Source organism: Ambystoma mexicanum, chromosome 3q (genome assembly GCF_040938575.1).
Source record: "Ambystoma mexicanum isolate Mex_15411 chromosome 3q, UKY_AmexF1_1, whole genome shotgun sequence".
Classification (NCBI taxonomy): Eukaryota; Metazoa; Chordata; class Amphibia; order Caudata; family Ambystomatidae; genus Ambystoma; species Ambystoma mexicanum.
This window is the reverse complement of record NC_090926.1, coordinates 495,281,647-495,300,512: the sequence shown is the minus strand read 5'-3', so window position 1 is coordinate 495,300,512 and position 18,866 is coordinate 495,281,647. Positions and strand designations below refer to the sequence as shown.

Here is an 18,866-nt window from a genome sequence, read left to right as displayed (position 1 = left end):
CCAAGTACAGACTTCTGTCATGGGTGGCCTCACAATCTCCCAAAAGCCATAGTCCGGTTCATGGGTTTTAACTGAAAAAAATATTTTGTGCTTGGTACTGCGAAGGTGAATGAATAAAATTGAGTACGTTGTTGTCTTTGAAGGCACAAAGAATGCATCATCATAAAATAAACACATTATTGCCAAATGTTCCTAGTACTGTGGTGACCACTCTCCCTTTAAGGCCACCCCTGGTCTGCAGATAAACTATAATGGGGTCAGAGCACAGCATGGCACAGCTTTCAATAACAGAAAAGGATTCAGCCATGTTTAAGTAGAGGTATGCAACTGTGTCCTTATTCAACAGTAGGCACCATAATTCTATCCAATTGGCAATATCATACATAGTCTTCGAGACAAGAAAAAGACCAGAAAAATGTACCCGTTTGAAAGAAACACATGCAAAGTTGAAGGTTTGCTAAATTGTGCCAAACTTGTAGGCCCATATCTGCAGTATCACTAGCAATATTTTGCCATAGAACATGGAAGTCGAGCAACAATGTAGAAACAAACTGAAAGCCGTCACTATATCGCACTGTTAAAGATTGAAACAAAAAAGTCTCCCTCTCCATGAAGACTTGGCTGCACGAGTGCCGACAGCAACAATGCATTGGAAAAACAAAATAATGGAAGCCAAGAAAATCTAGATGAATGCTGAAGGATCCAGAGGCTTACTAAGTCTTTGAGATATAGCTTTTGTGAAGGATAAAAGGAATGAACCTAGTTAGTTTGAAAATGGTTTGCTCAGTGTTTTAGTTCCAATGATTTTATATATCATAAAAATGCGTGGCCCATGCGTGGGAGCAGAATGAAGTAAAAGGATTTATGATTAAGGCTTACGATTTTATAGTATTTGTTTTTCTGCCTATTCGGTCTGTATTTATGCATATTTTTTGTGCCGTTTTTTGCTGTATTTCTCCACATTTATTTTTTGTCATATAAAAAGATAATTCACAACCAGTATTTTTCTGCATTTATTCGAATTAAAAAATGCATGTATTAAAGCACACATGCAGTCATATAGGAAAGAAAGGCTAGCTCCAGTTTTTTTCCATAACACACAATTGCTCCTGTGACTGCTGCTGCCTGAAGATATATGCCGTCAGCAATTTGAAGAAATTCAATGGTATTCGTATGCAACTTTTACATTCTCCATGCTGCCAATCGCATGACAATCGCATTGCAGAAGTATGAGTGACTTCATAGAGAACCAGACAGAAATACCTATTTCTCGGTTTTTTCCAGTTTTATGACTACAGACAGAAAGCAGATTGATTTCTGTATGTATGTGTGAAAATCAGTAAAAACGAAAAACTGGAAGCATTATTTATGATTCTATGACAAGACCGGAGGCGATCATTATGCTTTTTCTTCTTTAATACTGCTTAACACAGCTTTTCAAATCATGTTCATTCAAAAACATTTTTCTTTTTTTCAAACAAGAAATCTAAAAATCAACTCAAAAAGTATGAACATGGATCCTTATAACTAGATCAAGGCATGTCTTTACTACAAGTCCCATGAGGCTCTAGGTAGCCTGTAGTCCCAGCCTCCATGTGAACCACCAATGGGAACCCACTCCCCAGTATAAGTCCTCCTCTGCCTAGGTCCTTTCCTCTTCTTTTTGCTGCTCACACAGCTAAGTACTTTCTTCAGCCTTTCAGTGCTTTATTTTCTGTACATGTAGATTTATTGTATTAGTCACAACGTTGTTAAATTCACAAGCGCATATATGATTTGTTAATATAATATGACAGGCAGCGTTATAATTGGAGCGCGCGCTCGGTAGTAATGAGGGAAAACAAACGCAATATTTCTTCGTGATAATAGTACAAGTCGGAGGAGGGCGGCGCCTCGCGAGTGTCATCGCCCGCACTAGGGGCCCGCCCGCCTCCTCAGCACAGTATTGGCAATCTCCTCAGGCCGCGGGAGCCCGGCCCTGAACGCGGCAGTGGCGCCATGGAATTACCGGCGCACAGCTTCTGCGCATGCGCACAAGGGAGTTCGATTCAGTTAACGGTCGAATCCCCCTATGCGAGCGTCGGAGGCATTTCCCCAGTGCAGGAGTCTTGTTTTTTCACCGGAACTAGCGCAGCTACGTTCCGCGGCCGCTACCCAGAGGCAGTATTAAAAAAAAAAATTAAAAAAATAAAAGTTGATATACTTTTCGAATCTTGCGGCTTACATTTAGCTGGAGGAAAGCTCCTCCTGTGTGGCTCCCTTGGACATTGAAGGAGACTCCCATAACCCAGTCACACCCAGTCACTTTGGAGGATCAGCCTTTCAAGCAAGTAATATGGCAAGTGATATGGGAGATGAATACAGGGAAGAGGAATATGAGCATGAAGGGGAAATGCATGAGGAGGAGCGAGACCTCTCTCTCAGTTTCAAGAGAGTTCTAGGAGACTCTCTGACTAGAGCAGTAGCTCAAGGTGTTCAACCACTACAAGATAGACTCCAGATACTGGAGGGTTTACTGGGCACTAAAGCTGGCGTTCAAGAAGACACAGGGGAAGGGACCTCCACAAGACCTCTGGAGAAAGATAATAGGGGGCGTAAAGTGGCCGGGAAGAGGAAGCACTCTTCTACCCCCCCGGGCTCTATCAGGGGACAAGATGAACAGCCCCAGGAGGCAGCTGACACTTTCTTTAGGCTTAAAAAGCCTTTTTGGCGAAATCAGCAGTGCCAAGCCTCGTACCCCCAACCCCAGGGGCGGATAATGTGGCGAATGAAGGTTCCTCGTCGGATAGTAAAGATGAAGTGGAGGACGACGAGAGCAACCCGAGCACAGAGAAAACTCTGATCCAACCCAGTTCAGGAAAGAGTACAGACAGCAAGGTGGAGGCCACCCCTGATGAGGACATATCGGATATGTTCGAGCCAGATGCTATTAGGCACCCGCGCTCTACGGAATGGACCCTTTCTCCAAGGGTAGCCATTTATATGGCTCAAAAGATACGCAAACCGCTTGAAAAAGAAACGAGATTTCGGCTCAGGTCAGAATGCCCCAGGCCAGATTTGAACGGGAAAGTTACCGAAACACCCGAGTTAGACCCAAAAATGCTCGATAGAGAGGAGACGATCTACGCTGCTCAAAATAGATAAACTAAGCGACTTAGCTTCATACGAAGCGGGAGAAAGCGCTCAGGTCTGCTCTTTGGGGATACCTTCGTGATGGAAATGAGCAGGTTCGTAGGCACATACACGGCCCTCGAGAAAGCTCAGGCATCTATTAAGAAGGTTTTTCCCGGGCGTGTTTTTGCCGAGGCCGGTCGATTCTGAGGCCGCTCGACCGACCGGTTTAATTCCAACAGAAGGCCACAGGGACCGAGAGCGCAGCATTGGGAATCGCGACAGCAGGACGCCTTTTTCCCCAAAGGGAGGCAGAAGCTTTAGAGGAAGACGCGGAAGAGGCTACTTCAGACATCAGTCTAACAACTCAGGTGAGAGAACGCAAAGCGATATACCCACCGGTAGGGGGCAGGACAGCGCTTTTTATGCACAACTGGCGAGAGCTTTCAGCAGATGCTTGGTTCTCCAGACTGCGCAAGGCTACAGGCTAGACTTTGTAAATTACCCCTGCCAGAAGAGAATCCCACCGCGCTTGATTTGTTCAGCAGCAGAGGCGACATTACTAGACAGGGAATTGCGAGAGCTAGCTCAGAAACAAGCCATAGAGAAAGCACAGCCTCATTCGACAGGTTTCTTGAGCAACATGTTTTTAGTCCACAGGAAGGGCAAGGTCCGACCTGTGATAAATCTGAAAGAGCTGAACAGCTGGCTAGTCTACAAGCATTTCAAGATGGAAGGAGTCCATCTGCTTGCAGATCTGCTCAGGACAGGGGACTGGTTAGCACGGTTAGACCTGAAGGACGCATATCTGACAGTTCCCATGGCCCCCCAGGACCGCAAGTTTCTCCAGTTTACTTGGAGGAAGCAGAGGTGGCAATTCAAGACATTGCCGTTCGGCCTAGCATCAGCCCTGCGGGCTTTTACAAAGCCAATGAGACCTCTTGCAGCGGCCCTCAGAGACGAAGGTATTCAGATGATCATCTATCTAGACGACATCCTTTTCATGTCCGAAGACAGAGAAAGGCTAGTCAGCCAGGTTCAATGGGCAAGCAAGCGCATTGCAGAATTGGGTTTCCTCATCAATATAGAAAAGTCGGATTTAATACCCAGCAGAAGGATAGAGTTCCTGGGTTTTGTGATAGACATGAGGAAAGCTTCCCTGGAACTTCCCGTAGCCAAGATCAGAGCGATAAAGAAAGATCTAAGGACGGCTCTGAAGAAGCCGGTTATATCGCTTCGCAATCTAGCCAGGATAGTGGGTCTCCTAGCAGCATCTATACAAGCGATATTTCCGGGTCCCTTGCATTATCGAGCCCTTCAGAGGCTCAAGATACGATTCCTTCAGAAAGGTTGGAGGTATCACCGCTTAGTCCCGCTAGACGTAGACAGCAAAGCGGAAATTCAATGGTGGCTCAGCAATATGGAAGCCTGGAACGGCAGAGCAATTTTCGGAGACACTCCAGAGATGGTCAGAGTCAGACGGCAGCAGATCCGGCTGGGGGGCGAGATGCGGTCTCATCGAGACCAGAGGAAAATGGTCAAAAGGAGAGTTAGACATGCACATAAACTGCCTAGAGCTGTTGGCGGGCTCATTCGCAGTAAAAGCATTTACCAAAGATCGAGTGAGAAGCTGCATCCTCTTGCGCATGGACAATTTATCTGCAGTGAGGTACATCAACAAACTAGGGGGCACGAAATCCAAGATGCTAGCCGAATTAGCAAAGGATTTCTGGCATGCTTGCTTGGAAAAGGAGATAGCAGTGAAAGCAGAGTATCTTCCGGGAGCAAAAAATACAGTCGCGGACTGGAACTGCCGATATCTAACAGATTCCAGCGATTGGAAACTGCACGAATCAGTCTTCAAGAAGTTGCAACAGAGATGGGGTCCCTTAGGTATAGATCTGTTTGCTTCGAGACTGAATGCCCACTGCCAAGGTTCTTCAGCTGGAGACTGGACCCAGAGGCTTCCGGGACGGATGCGTTCATGCACGACTGGAGGGGACACATTCTTTATGCCTTTCCCCCCTTCGTGATGCTGGCGAGGGTCCTAGTGAAGACGCGCAGAGAAGGAACAAGTTACTTACCTGTAACTGTTGTTCTCCAGCATGGGTCTGGCATGGATTCACATGCTCATGAATATTCCCCGTCGTCAGGCTGGGAATCCTCGGTAAAGAAAAAACCAGTATCAGTTTCGTTTCTGATCTGTCTTTCGTAGTAATAACCAATCACTGGTCTCTGCGTCATACTGACCACAGCCAATGACTGCCCTCTACCTAAGCACCGCCTCTGGCAGCAATCTTCAGATTTGGAAGCACGTGAAGTGGCAGTATGACCAAGTGAAGAGCCGCAGAGGGGTAGGCGGGAGGGTTTGCATGTGAATCCATGCCAGACCCATGCTGGAGAACAACAGTTACAGGTAAGTAACTTGTTCCTTCTCCAGCATGGGGTCTGGCATGGATTCACATGGTCATGAATAAAGAATACATAGCAGTACACACATGCACAACCACGGGAGGTGGCAAAGGCTCAACATTAAGCATTACATCAAACTCAACATTAAGCACCTTACCTCCTCACCAGGCTCACCTCAGGCGAACAGGTTGCGCAGCACTGCTTGGCCGACCCTGGACTCCTCCCTGGAATCCCGATCGACGCAGTAGAATTTCGTGAAGGTGTGCGTCGACCTCCACGTAGCAGCCCTGCATATGTCCAGCAGGGGCACACCAGAAAGGAACGCCGTGGTAGCTGCGATCGCTCTGGTGGAATGGGCTCTCGGACGGCCAGGCAGCGGTCGGTTTGCCAACCGATGACAGTACATGATACAGCCGGAGAGACATCTGGAAATGGAAGCCTTCGAGAGAGCCTTCCCCCCATTGACAGGTCCAAAGTTCACAAAGAGTTGTGACGTCTTCCGAAAACACTTCGTGCGGTCCACGTAGAACTTCAGCGCTCTAGCCACATCCAGCGAGTGCAAAATCCTCTCAGCCGGCGACGAAGGCGACAGAAAGAACACAGGCAACACCAAGGGTTCGTTGAGATGGAAGTCCGACGGTACCTTGGGCATGAAGGAGGGGTGCGTCCTGAGCACTACCCTCGTGTCGTGAAAAGTCAAGTACGGGGCCTTGCAGGAAAGGGCCTGGATCTCTCCCACCCGTCGTGCGGAGGTGATGGCCACAAGAAACGCCGTTTTCCACGACAGAAACTTCAACGGGGCCGAGTGCAGAGGCTCGAACGGAGGTCCCATGAGCTTGGTCAGCACCACGTTGAGCTCCCACGGCCGGGCCGGAGCCTTCACCGGCGGGAACGATCTGAACAGCCCCTTCATGAACTCTTTCACCAGACGATGAGACCACAAGGACGTCCGGCCCGTGGTTCTGGTGTATCGGGAGATCGCAGCAAGATGAATCTTGATGGACGCGTGTGCCAGTCCAGCTTTGGCCAGCGTCAGCAGGTACGGCAGTACCTGGGGAGCCGTAATCCGTAGAGGGTTAATCTTCTGTCCGTGGCACCAGACAGAGAACCTCTTCCATTTGTGTCCGTAGCATTTAAGAGTCGAGGACGCCCTGGCCTTTGCAAGAACCTCTCTGCAGTCGGCCGGTATGTCGTATCCTCCAAACTCTAGCGCTGCAGGAGCCAGGCCTGCAAGTTCAGCGATTTCGGGTCGTGGTGGAGGATGGCGCCTCCTTCCCTGGAGAGTAGATCCGCGTCCACCGGCAGCTTGATTGGCGGTGACGCTGACAAGTCCAGAAGGTCCCGGAACCATATCTGCCTCGGCCACGCAGGTGCGACGAGGATCATCCTGCACCGTGACCTCTTGAGCTGGTTGACGAGCCGGATTAGCAGTGGCAAAGGAGGGAACGCGTAGAGGAACAGGCCCTCCCAGGGGAACGAGAAAGCATCGCCCATGCTCCTCGCCTGGGGAAACCTGCTGGCGAACCTCCGGCACTTGGAGTTCGTCGCCGTCGCGAACAGGTCGATCTGGGGTGTGCCCCACCGTCGGAAGAGGCGATCCACTAGATCCTGCCGTAGTTCCCACTCGTGGCACGAGCGCAGCTCCCTGCTGAGTGAGTCGGCGATGGTGTTTTTTATCCCTGCCAGATGAAACGGCACCAGAAACATCCTTTGGGCGACGGCCCAATGCCACAGGTCCTGCGCCTCCTTGGACAGTGCTGGGGACCTGGTTCCGCCCTGTTTCCTGATGTAAAACATGGTGGTGGTGTTGTCGGTGAAGATCCTCACCACCTTGCCCTTGAGGAACGGAAGGAAGGACCTGAGGGCCCAGAACACTGCACGGAGCTCCAGGACGTTGATATGGAGGGACTTCTCCGTCGGGAGCCAAAGGCCTCTCGCGTGCAGATTTTCGGTGTGCGCTCCCCACCCTTCCAGGGAGGCATCCGTGGTCACTGTCTCCTGGTGGTCTGGGGTCTGGAAGTCCATGCCCGCCGTCAGATGCGCGCGGATGCCCCACCACTGGACCGCTCAGCGGAAACTCTCGTCGAGTGTGATCCTCTCCTCGAAGCCGCCCGTCGTTTGGATCCAGCGAGCGTCCAGGAACTCCTGCAACGGGCGCATCCGGAGCCTGCACATGGGAATGAGGTAGATTCAAGAAGACATCATTCCGAGGAGGGACTTGATGGACCTCACCTTGGCCGCGTCGGAAACCAACATCCGCTGTACCTTGCCCAGGATGGACCTGGTCCTTTCCTCCGACGGGGAGGCCAGAAGGGACACTGTGTCGAGCTTCGCTCCCAGAAACAGTGTGTTTTGCGCGGGTACCAGGTGGGACTTGGCGTAGTTCACGGAGAATCCCAGGTCCGTGAGAAGTTGGACGGTCCTTGCCGTGTGATCCACGGCGAGCTCCCTTGTCTTGGCTCGGATGAGCCAGTTGTCCAGGTAGGGGTAGACGTGGATCCCCTCGCGGCGCAGCTGCGCCGCCACCGGTGCAAGGCACTTGGTGAATACCCTGGGTGCCGACCGTAGTCCGAAGGGGAGGGCTTTGAACTGGTAGTGACGCCCTTGGACCACAAACCTGAGGAATTTTCGGTGCCCCTTTAGGATGGGAATATGGAAGTAGGCATCCTCCAAATCCAACGACGACAGGAAGTCTCCTTCCTCCAGCTGACCCAGGACGTGCTGGAGGGTGACCATCCGGAACTTTTGCGCCTTGATGAACTTGTTCAGACGTCGCAGGTCCAGGATGGGGCGCCATCCCCCCGTCTTCTTCTTCACGAGGAAGTATCTCGAGTAAACTCCGGAGCCCCGAAGCCTCTTTGGGACGAGTTTGATGGCGCCCTTCCTGAGCATAGCCTTTACCTCCAGGAGAAGTTGAGGGACGTGAAGTTCTTTCCTGGCCACGGGGGGGGGACGCGCGGACACCTTCTTTGAAACTCGAGCGCGTGGCCCCGGGCCAAGGCGTCCAGCACCCAGCAGTCGGTGGAGATGGACTCCCACACGCTGACGAAGCTCGCCAGCCGGCCTCCCACCGGGGTGCTTCGGTGGGGGCCCGACCCCACGGCCAGTTCAATCCTGCTTCGATGAGGCTTTGCCGCCTTGACCTCCTTGGCGACGACGGCGGGGTCCGCCAGACTTGCCTCGTCCTCTGTAGGCCTCCTGAGCCGACGAGCGGGCCGCTTGACGGTAGGTGGAGAAACCGCCGCCGGAACTTTTGGAGGCGCCCTTGCCTCCGCTGCTCCGAAAGGGCGTCCGTCGTTGTTGCAGAACTCCAAGGGCCCGGGCCGTCTCGGTGTCCGCTTTAATGGCCTGAAGGGAATCGTCCACTGTTTTCCCAAACAGGTTGTTCCCATCGAAGGGCATGTCCAGGACTCTGGTCTGAACGTCTTGACGAAAGTCCGTAGCCTTGAGCCATCCACGCCGCCTAAGGCAAACGCCGTTGCCCAACTGGCGGAACCCAGTGTCGGCGATGTCCGTCGCAACGGTAATGGCGTGGTCCGAAGCCACCTCACCTTCCTGCAGGATCTCCAGGGCCTCTGCCCTCTTGTCGTCCGGCAAGAAGTCCAGCAGGGGAGCCAGTTTGTACCAGAGCTCCCTGTCGTAGCGGGCCACGATAGCCAAGGCGTTGGCCGCTTTAATCGTCGTCGCCGCAGACGAGATGACTCTGCGTCCCATAGCGTCCAATTTCTTTCCCTCGCCGTCCGGTGGGGAAGTCGATGTGGAGGCCGCACCCCCCCCGCTTTTTTCCTGGCCGCCGCGGAGACGACGGAGTCCGGGGTAGGCTGCGCCCGGAGGCACAGGGGGGCCGTGTCCGGGACCCGGTACTTCTTCTCGTACTGGTCTCTTCTAGCTGGCGTCGTGGAAGGGTTCTTGAGGAGGGTGAGGCCCTCATCCCAAATGTCGTCCAATAGAGGCACTGAGAGGACAGTCTTCCTCTTGGCCTCGCGCCGCTGATAAAGGAAACCTTCCTTTTTCTTCTCCTCAGGGCAGAGTTGGAAAAGCTCGGATGCCCTGGTGATCATGGAGTGGAACGATCCAATCTCGTCGGGCGGAGAAGCCCTGGTGGGAGGCGACGACGGTACATCCTCGTCGTATGCCTCGTCGTCCGTACCCGTCGCTGCCGTGTCAGTCCCCGTATCATCCCCTCGGGTGGACGGGGAGGAGGGCTGGAAGGGGCGCGACGGCTGAAAAGGAGGCGGAGGGTGGATCCTTCTTTTCTTGGTAAGGGGAACACCAGAAGGTCCCGGTTCTGGGTCCCCCGACGGGAGAGGTTCCGTCGGCAACGGTAGTCTCGTCCTTATCTCTGAGCATAAGGACTGTATAGCCAACAAAATGGCCGCCGAGTTGAACCCGACGGGCGATCAGGGGCCCCGTCGGTACCCTCGACGATGTCGTCGTCACCTGCGTCAGGATCCAAGGGATCGATGGCTTCGAGAGCTTTTGCAGCCGGAGTTCCGCTGCAGGAGATCCTCAAGGCTGCGGACTGGTCGAGTGATGCAGTTTTCAGAACTTTCTATTTCAAGCCTCTAGAGAACATGGCAGCAGCAGTGATTGAAAGCTTTGAACAAGCATAATGCTCGCCTCCGGTCTTGTCAAAGAATAAAGATTGCCAAAGCGCATAGCGCAGGAAGTCTTGATTCTATTAAAGACACGGAGGCGATCATTATCCCTCCCTAAAGGAATGTCGCACTGTATAGATTGGACAGTTGTTTCATTAACGTGATGTTTCTCCTTAAGAATAGGAAGCGAATTCCCCAACCTAACATATCCTTTTGGTTTTTATTTAAGGGGAAGAGATGAAAAACTCGAGAGTGATGCAATATTATTTTCAAGAGAGGATTCCACCGCTCCAGACAGGCAGGCAGGAAGATGCCAGTTCAGGAGAGTAAGACTTTTAAAGACAAGTGCAGGAAGAGCATCAGAAAAGAAGGGGAAAGGACCTAGGCAGAGGAGGATTTATACTGGGGAGTGGGTTCCTATTGGTGCTTCACATGGAGGCTGGGACTACAGGCTACCTAGAGCCTCATGGGACTTGTAGTAAAGACAAGCCTTGATCTAGTTATAAGGATCCATGTTGATAAATTTTGAGTTGATTTTTACATTTCTTGTTTGAGAAAAAAAAAGAAAAAAGAAAAATGTTTTTGAATGAACATGATTTGAAAAGCTGTGTTAAGCAGTATTAAAGAAGAATAAGCATAAAATCGCCTCTGTGTCTTTAATAGAATCAAGACTTCCTGCGCTATGCGCTTTGGCAATCTTTATTAATGGAGCACCTTGTAAATTAGCATGTTCTATTAATCCGTGAACTGTAGGACTCAACTTCCCCACTCAATCCAATTATCACTCACAGCCTATTACCTATACAAATATACAGGGAAGAAATAGAAAGGATCTCAAGTGCTTTGCTATACGATAACATGGCAACAATTGCTGGGTTTGTACTAGTTTGTCCTATGTGGCAAATACAGAGGATAAAATACCTACTTAAAATATAAATGTGCTGTGCTGCAAACACCAACCACAAACCGTACACCCTCATCTAGTCCAACAAACATTGTACAGAGCCACAGACCTACATACAGCCCCGAACACAATTTAGTACAATGCTCGTGCAACACAAGCATGACACAATATGAAAACATGCAAAACAAAAAATGCAAAAAACTGAAATATAATTAAACCTGCAAATCACAATAGTAAACCATACAAAAGCCTCACACTGCTGACATACTCACCATCAGGTTTCTTTCAGAAAGTTGTAGGCAAACAGTGGCCACATCCTTGACATGGGTAGGGAACCGCTGCTGCATATCATCCAGGTTGGTATACTTGTGACTGTGCTGGACACTGTCAAAAAGCACAGTGACAGGATTCTCATCCAACCTTTCCACTTCTCCATACAGTGCCGGAACTCTCAGCACAGCAGCTCCTGTTAAATGAAAATGTGTGCGTGAATAAGAACCAGGCAACAATGCTGTGCAGAGCTAGTTCCTAGGCTGCTGCTTCTCTTCATGACCAAAAACATCAATACACCAACGTATTTTCAACAACCTCGCTCAAGTTAATCTTCCTTTTGGTGGCTTTAACTCTGAGAAACTTCTTTGCGCCATAAGAAAACTGGAGTTGCATCAACCAAACGTTGGGCAGTGAATCAGAAATGACCAAGACAATTTTTCTGAGGTTCTTCCAAGTAGTGTACCAAAAACTCTTTCGGGGGCTGGAGGAGAGGAAGAACAGAAAGGGCTTTATGAGGAAGAGAAAATCAGTCAAGTCAAAAGAGGCTTGTGAAGTGTTGGCTAAGTGGGGAAAATCACAGAACTCTGGAGGCAGGATAGTCGACACTTGCTAAGTAAAACAGCTGAAGAAAGAATCAAAGAGGGGAGCACCTAGCGACATTGCTATGCAGATTTGCTAGTTTCTAGGAGCAGGATTGGTAAAGGAGAAGTCTTGAGCCAGCTACAAAAGCTAAATGTGGCAGTCCCTTATCATGGAGGGAATCACAGTTAAATAAGTGTCCATAAAGTTATTGGCATGATCCTCTAAGGAACCCCACAGAATTATAGCCAAAGGTTAAACGGAATGTAAAATCTGTACGCTAAAGTGTATTTGCAAAAATAGTTTAACTGGCAAGGCAATCTGTTAAATAAAGATATATCCGATAGAAATAAAAATCATAATGAAAAGACTAAAACCAGAAGCAACTCCACTGTGCTTCAACAATCTGAAATTGCCAACAGTCAGCAAAAGACAGTTTGTCGAAAAGCTCTGTCTCGCCTTTAAAGACTAATTTTGAAATGTGTACATTTTTTTAAACAAAACAGCACAATGTGACATCTTGGTGGAAGCCCAAAGAAAAGTATTGCAACAGAAACCTCAAAACCTAGAACTAGAAGAAAAATAAGTTAATTGCTACCAAACGTGTAGGTCTGCCTAAAGTATTTTTTGATTTAATTGAACCTTCTAGGGAGGAATCAGGCACCTTTGAACCATTCTTCTTTAGTACGCCATCTATGCCCAGTTGCTCTAATAGTGTTCAAAGTTGTCATGCCTGAATTGGTGACTTAGTTTCCTGTGGACCATGGAGCACATATGTTCTCTTCCCACTGGCTATCCCAAAGCTCACAAGAACACAAGTCCCACCCATACTCCAATTTCTCTGAATGCTTGCCTCAATAGATATAGTGTCCTCCAATACCTGGCCAGGTTCACTCCTGGAAAGATAATCAACTGACCTCCTATTAAAAAATACACCTCTCTGAATCTCCTTTTCAACTGGACCGCAGAGGCAGGTTTTAATTTCTGGTCTCAATTCTGCAGTTGATCATTTCCACACCAGGCACCCACTCAAGGTCCTTTCTCTTGCTTCTTTTGTGTGGAGTTCAGAAGCCGGGCTCATCTCCTGTGCTGCTTAAACATCTCCAATCGGACCTCCAGAGTTTTATTTTCCATAACTAATGAAGGGTCAATTGGACGGCACGACGTTCATTCACCGCTGTTTTTTTCAGCACTATTTGCAGACATTTATTTCCAGAAAAAAACATTGAAAAATATGGGGTGTGGGGCAGAGAGGGCATATAAGTGATAGGGTGGGGTGGTGCATAGGGATAAATAACAGGGGATGGGGGTCCCCGCCCCAAAAGAAAAATGATTATTTTACGTCTGATAGGGAGAATTCTCACAAATGTGCAAATTCCTCCCATTTTAGAGCCCTCCAGCTCTTTTGCTAAACTTTGGGACTCTGAACTTTTCATTTTCAATGTGTTTTCTGTGTTTATTTCTTTGGATATTGAGTCTGACCAACTCCATAGGCATCTTCTTGTTTATTTGTGTCACACAGCACCTTCCGTGCAGTGGCACAGGGATGTCTTTTAGACTTCCCAAAGATTTAATATCTTCTCTGGTATAAACTACCGTTTCCCAGAGAATGTAAAGTGAAATTGACTTTACTAGTCTTTCCAAATTCCTAGACCCAGCACACACCATCTTACAATGGAGTGCTGGAGTGGTTACATAGTATCCCGTGTCTAAATACTCAAATACTCATGTAGCAGTCAAATGCTACCCTTTCCTAGTGAAAAGGCTGGCAGGCAGTGGTTTTAGAACAAACTACCATGATTTTTCCCGACCTCAACACCGTTAGCTAAAAATCGCGGGAGCCATGTTTTTCAAGATGGCACCTTAAGCCCCTTTGTTTAAACGGGTCCCAGTCTTCTTTTTTCGCCATTTCTTTTTGGAAAGGTCCTTCTAGTGTTTGTCTCTGCGTGCCAAACCAGGTTTGGACCCTTTGTTCGCATGCCTTTGGCGGGCTTCAGGACTGAAGACCGCTTCTGGCATCTGAGTGCCTGGGGTGGGAAGGAAGTGAGGGAGGTGCCCGAAACTACCTATGCTTAGTCTCCTAGCAGACCCAAATGCACTCTGGTGTGTTTGGCTGGCTGACTGTCCGGCAAGGACAGCCACCCTGCTGGGTGAGTGACAGCTAGGCTGGAATGAAAGGGAGAGAACTGTTTAAAAGGAGAGTCTCTTGGACTGGAAAGCACAGTCGACCACTGGAACGAAAGAACCGAAGACGAGCTGGAAGAGGACGGCTGCTGCAAGTCCTGGACTCTTGGTTTGCCCGGTGAAGCCCTGCTGCAGGTCCGAATTGCCAAGTTCATCTCAACAGAGAAGCCCCTTCAAGGACGACTTCTTCCTTTGAGTTGGTGGGACCAATCAACTCACAAGCCACATGGATACCATTCTCGGAGCTTGTTAGGGTTAACAATGGGGGGGAAGGACACCAGCTTGTGTGCTTTATGAACAGCTACTCGAACTGAAGTGACTCCATTTTGTTTGCTTTTTCAATGATCCTGTGCAGTGCAGGAGTCCCCCGACATCCTCCCTCTTGTCCCCAGGACTGAGGCTCAGGAACAGCGAAATCTGCAGAAACTGCCAGGAACCAACGACTTCAGCTGCATTTGTTTCTTCATACTGTGCCAACCCGAGTGAGAGAACGTCACTCTTGCAATGAAAGCTTGTCAAACTTTCCCAATATGCCGGCCTAATCAGCTTGTGACCCAACAAATGATTCTTTTTCGCCTAAACTACTTCGGAGAACTTTTGCAAAGACTTTACCGTTTGATACCAGAACTGCGCTTTCCTATCCAGGACACTAGCCCATTGACTTTGGCTGGCCTATTGACATAAATTGAACTCTTCTGGTGAACTGAAACTATTTGCACTAACAAGTATATGTGATCTATTCTACTTACCTTATCCCTTTTGCTCACTTCTAAGTAACTGAACTACCATTTGACTCCTATTTCAGGGGAGCTCAAACGGTCTCAAAATCTTAGAGTTTTGTATTGAAGTGTATTGGTATATAAAATTAAGTTGCCTTCTTCTAGTGAAATGTTTTCTAAATGATTGTGTAATACATTAATAAGTGTTTTACCAAGAAACCTTCAATATAAGTGTTTACTTGAATCACTGTGATTGAAAGTCCTCTGTGTAACTACTTGTACTGCTCACATTCACTCTTGAGATAAGCCTGGATGCTCAACTCGCACCCATAAACTGTGTGGTACAGACTTATACCAAAGGTTGGTTTGGCCTACACCTGTAGTCCTAATTGTGTGTCGTGTTCCCAGAGGGTACTGCATGCAATTCTGCCTAACACCGGCAAAAAGGGCAGCGGAAAAAAAACCTGCTGAAGAATGAAGATAGAACCCGATTGGGCACTTCCTCCTTGAAACTCTCTGCCACCGGATCGTTACCTGCCTTATCAACCTTCAGTGGTCTACTGCACCCAGTCTGGTCAATATGCAGGTCCTCTTCCTTAGATTATTCAAATTTCCATCCATCAATTGCATCATGCTCAAATTTCTGCACAATCTCAATAATGGCCCGTTTTGGAAGTCGATCGCTGCATGCATGATTATTATTCTAATGCATTGTCTCTTGTGGGTCTTACCGTCGTAGAAAAGAAGTATGCTCACCCCCATTTTGGTAGATTGGTCTCTTCACACTCCCGTCACTCCTGTCCCTCCCGCCCCCTCACCAGAGGGATTTGGAGCAATCCTAATTGGGTAACCAATACGCACACCAGGTTGAACAAAATATTTCTCAATGGGTAAACAGTCGGGCAGGCGGGCTTCAATTTTAGAAAGGGGTAAGCTGGCAACTAAGTACTGTTTAGCCCAATAAATTACCCAAAAGAGGACACTGCATAGATGAACAAGTTGCTTACCCTTGGTAACGTTCTTGTGACTGGATGTTCCTCCCATGTATACCTCATCTTTAGATATCTTCCCTTCCAGCTTTAGCTGCTTCGGAAAATAAGTTCGGCAGAGGGTGCTGTGCGTCGATGTGGTTGACTCGATGTCCCTCGAGAGCTTCCATCTCGGGATTGACGTCGGTATATACAGCACGCAGCGCCCGTTGGCTTCAGTTCTGTTTTTATGCCCTCCTTTTGCAGAAATCATCAGTGAGTTAAAGACAGTACCAGACCTTGAAAGAGCATAAAGTGAAATGCCTGGAAATTCTACTGCAGGGTAGGCTGGGAGGGGCGATGAGGAATACGTGGGAGACACATCCAGTCGAAAGAACGTTACCAGGGGTAAGTAACTTGTTCTTCAAATGGATTGTTTTCTCCCACGTATTCCTTATCTTTAGATAGACTCCCAAAGCAGTGTTCGGGCTTGGAGGAGGGAGGAACAATTTTCAAATGTTCATGGACTGAATGTAAGACAGCTTTCCCAAATCTTCCAGAGTCCAGACAGTAACACTTTGTAAAATTATGACTGGTAGACCAAGTGGCTGCCGCACAAATTTTCCTTATAGGCACCCCTCTTTGCAGCGCAAATGTGGCATGCCCCTTGTGGAATGAGCTCTCACGTCTTCAGGGAGAATCTTTCCCAGCCAATCTGTAGCATTCTGTAATGGCATAAATTATCCACCTGGACAATGTTTGTTTTGTAACTGGTAGTACCAGTTTGTGTCCAGTGTAACCTATGAAAAGTTGGTCATGTTGATGTATCTTCGCCATCCTTGAAACTAAATCTCAGAGCCCTTCTGGGATCAAGCCTATGCAGCCTTTCCTCTTCCTTGCCAGGATGAGGGGGGCAGATAAAAAGTTGGTTGTACAATTTTCTGGGACACGTGAACATCTGATACGATCTTTGGCAAAAAAGAAGGTTTAACCTCAAGGACAACCTTGTCCTTGGAGAAAGTAGTAAAAGGAGGTTTACTAAATAAAGCCTGCAACTCACCCTGCAGGCTGATGTCAAAGCTACTAAAGAATAGGTTTAAACGTTAGAAGCCTCAGTGAACACGACTGTAGAGGCTCAAAAGGAGCCCACAAGACATTTAAAGACAAGATTCAGATCCCAAATAGGCACTTGAAATGGTGTAGGAGGGAAAACGTTGCTGAGCCCTTTAAGAAATGGTATGAATAATGGCATCTTAAAATGCAATACCTGCTCTGATGTGTGCTTCAAGATTGAAAGCGCCTCTAAATTGCCTTTAATAGTTCCAATCTGGAGCCCCAGATTTGCTAAATGTAACAAAAAAAGATAACGCCATAGGTGTACTGCACTGAAAAGGGGCCACACCCTTTTCCCTACACCAGCTGCAGAATTTATTCCAACGGCAGCGGTACAAGGATTTCGTTGCTGGTCTCCTGGCCTTAAGAAAGATCTCCATAACGTCATCCGGGAGGTCCCAATCCATATAGCTCAATCTCTCAGAAACCATGCGTGAAGGTTGAGTGTCTTGACCTGTGGATGGCGAACCCAACCCACCTCTCGCGAGAGAAGGTCCTCTATTTGCGGAAGACGCATTGGAGGGCAGATGGACAGGTCTAAAAGGTCCTTGTGGCCCAATACGGAGCAATTGGCATCATGGATTTCCCAAACTTTCGTAATCTCCTGATCACATGAGGAATTACGGGGACTGGAGGAAACTCGTACAGGATTGGAAACTCCCAGTCCACTACGAACATATCTCCTAGAGCTCCTCTTGGGGGAAATTCCCTGGAGCAGAACAGTTCGCACTACCGGTTGACACTAGTCGCAAACAGATCCACGCGAGGGGTTCCCCAAAAGGTGAAGATCTCTTGGACTTCCTAAGCTAGTTCCCACTCCTGGGAGACTACTCTGCCTGCTGAGAGCTTCCGCTGCTTTGTTCTCCTCTGTGGCTAGGTTAACCACTGATTGGGAAAGTCCTTATTGAATTGCCCAGAATGAGAGCTGCATCGCCTCTCTGCACAGTGGTAGTGAACCTACGCCTCTTCTTTTGTTGAGGCAGTACATGGCCACAGTGTTGTCTGTCATAGCAGGACATTCTTTCCCCGTACAGAGGGCAGAAAAGCCTTCAGAGCTAGTTTGATTGGCATCAGCTCCAAAAGGTTGATACGTAGTTTGAACTCCGATAGAGACCAAAGACCGCTGACTGTCAGATCGTTGGCGTGGGCTCCCCATCCCATGAGTGAGGCATCCGTCACTACTGCTATCTCCGGTCAAGGTTGTAAAGAAAAGGTTCTCCCTTTAGAATGTTGTCCTCGCAGGCCCCACCACAAAATATCCTGTGCAACTCTGCTCGGAACCTGAAGAAGATCGGACATCTTCCCTCCCCCCTTAAGCACTCCCATGTGCACCCCTTCTTAAGAAGCCTTCTGTCATTTTTTACTATGGCAAACTATCGCCCGATCTCCATCACTCCTTTCCTGGGCAAACTCCTGGAAAAGCTGGCCATCTCCCAGCTAAATCTACAAACTGAATCTACTGGTTGCCTCCATGACCGTCAGTCTGGCCTCAGAGCAGCCAGAAGCATGGAAACTGCTCTTCTGAACACCCGTGAAGACTTGCTCTCCAATCTTGACTCCAACGTTCCTTCTGGCTTCACTCTCCTGGATGTATCCTCCGCTTTCGACACAGTCAACCACGCCATCCTGCTCAATCGTCTGAGACAACCTGGATATTTCTGGTCAGGGCCTTGCCTGGTTGACCTCCTTTCTCACTCAGACCCTCCCAGGTCCAACTTGGGTCTTCCCCATCTTCTAGCTCTCTCTCTACTTGTGGTGTTCCCCAGGGGTCTAACCTCTCTCCTTGGTTATTTAACCACTACCTGGCACCTCTGGCCCACTGCATCTCTACCTTCTGCTCTAACTTTCAGTGTTATGCGGATGACGCCCAGCTCTCCTTCAGGTTCCCCTCAGCCTCTACTGCTCCTTCTCTCATACTAGACTGTCTATCCGCAATTCAGGAATGATGTGCCGCCAACAATCTCTGCTTTAATGCCAGTAAGACTGAGATCCTCCTCATTGGGAC

General features: G+C 48.8%; 1 protein-coding gene across 2 annotated transcripts in view; it reads right to left on the bottom strand.

Moving 5' to 3' along the window:
* MAT2B (methionine adenosyltransferase 2 non-catalytic beta subunit) overlaps positions 1-18,866 on the bottom strand; it is a 503,503-nt gene that overhangs the window by 151,406 nt on the left and 333,231 nt on the right. For both annotated transcript variants that reach the window (XM_069654286.1, XM_069654287.1), the window contains exon 5: positions 11,298-11,491. In XM_069654286.1, coding sequence (XP_069510387.1) covers positions 11,298-11,491 — 194 coding nt within the window. The remainder of the gene's footprint in view (positions 1-11,297; positions 11,492-18,866) is intronic.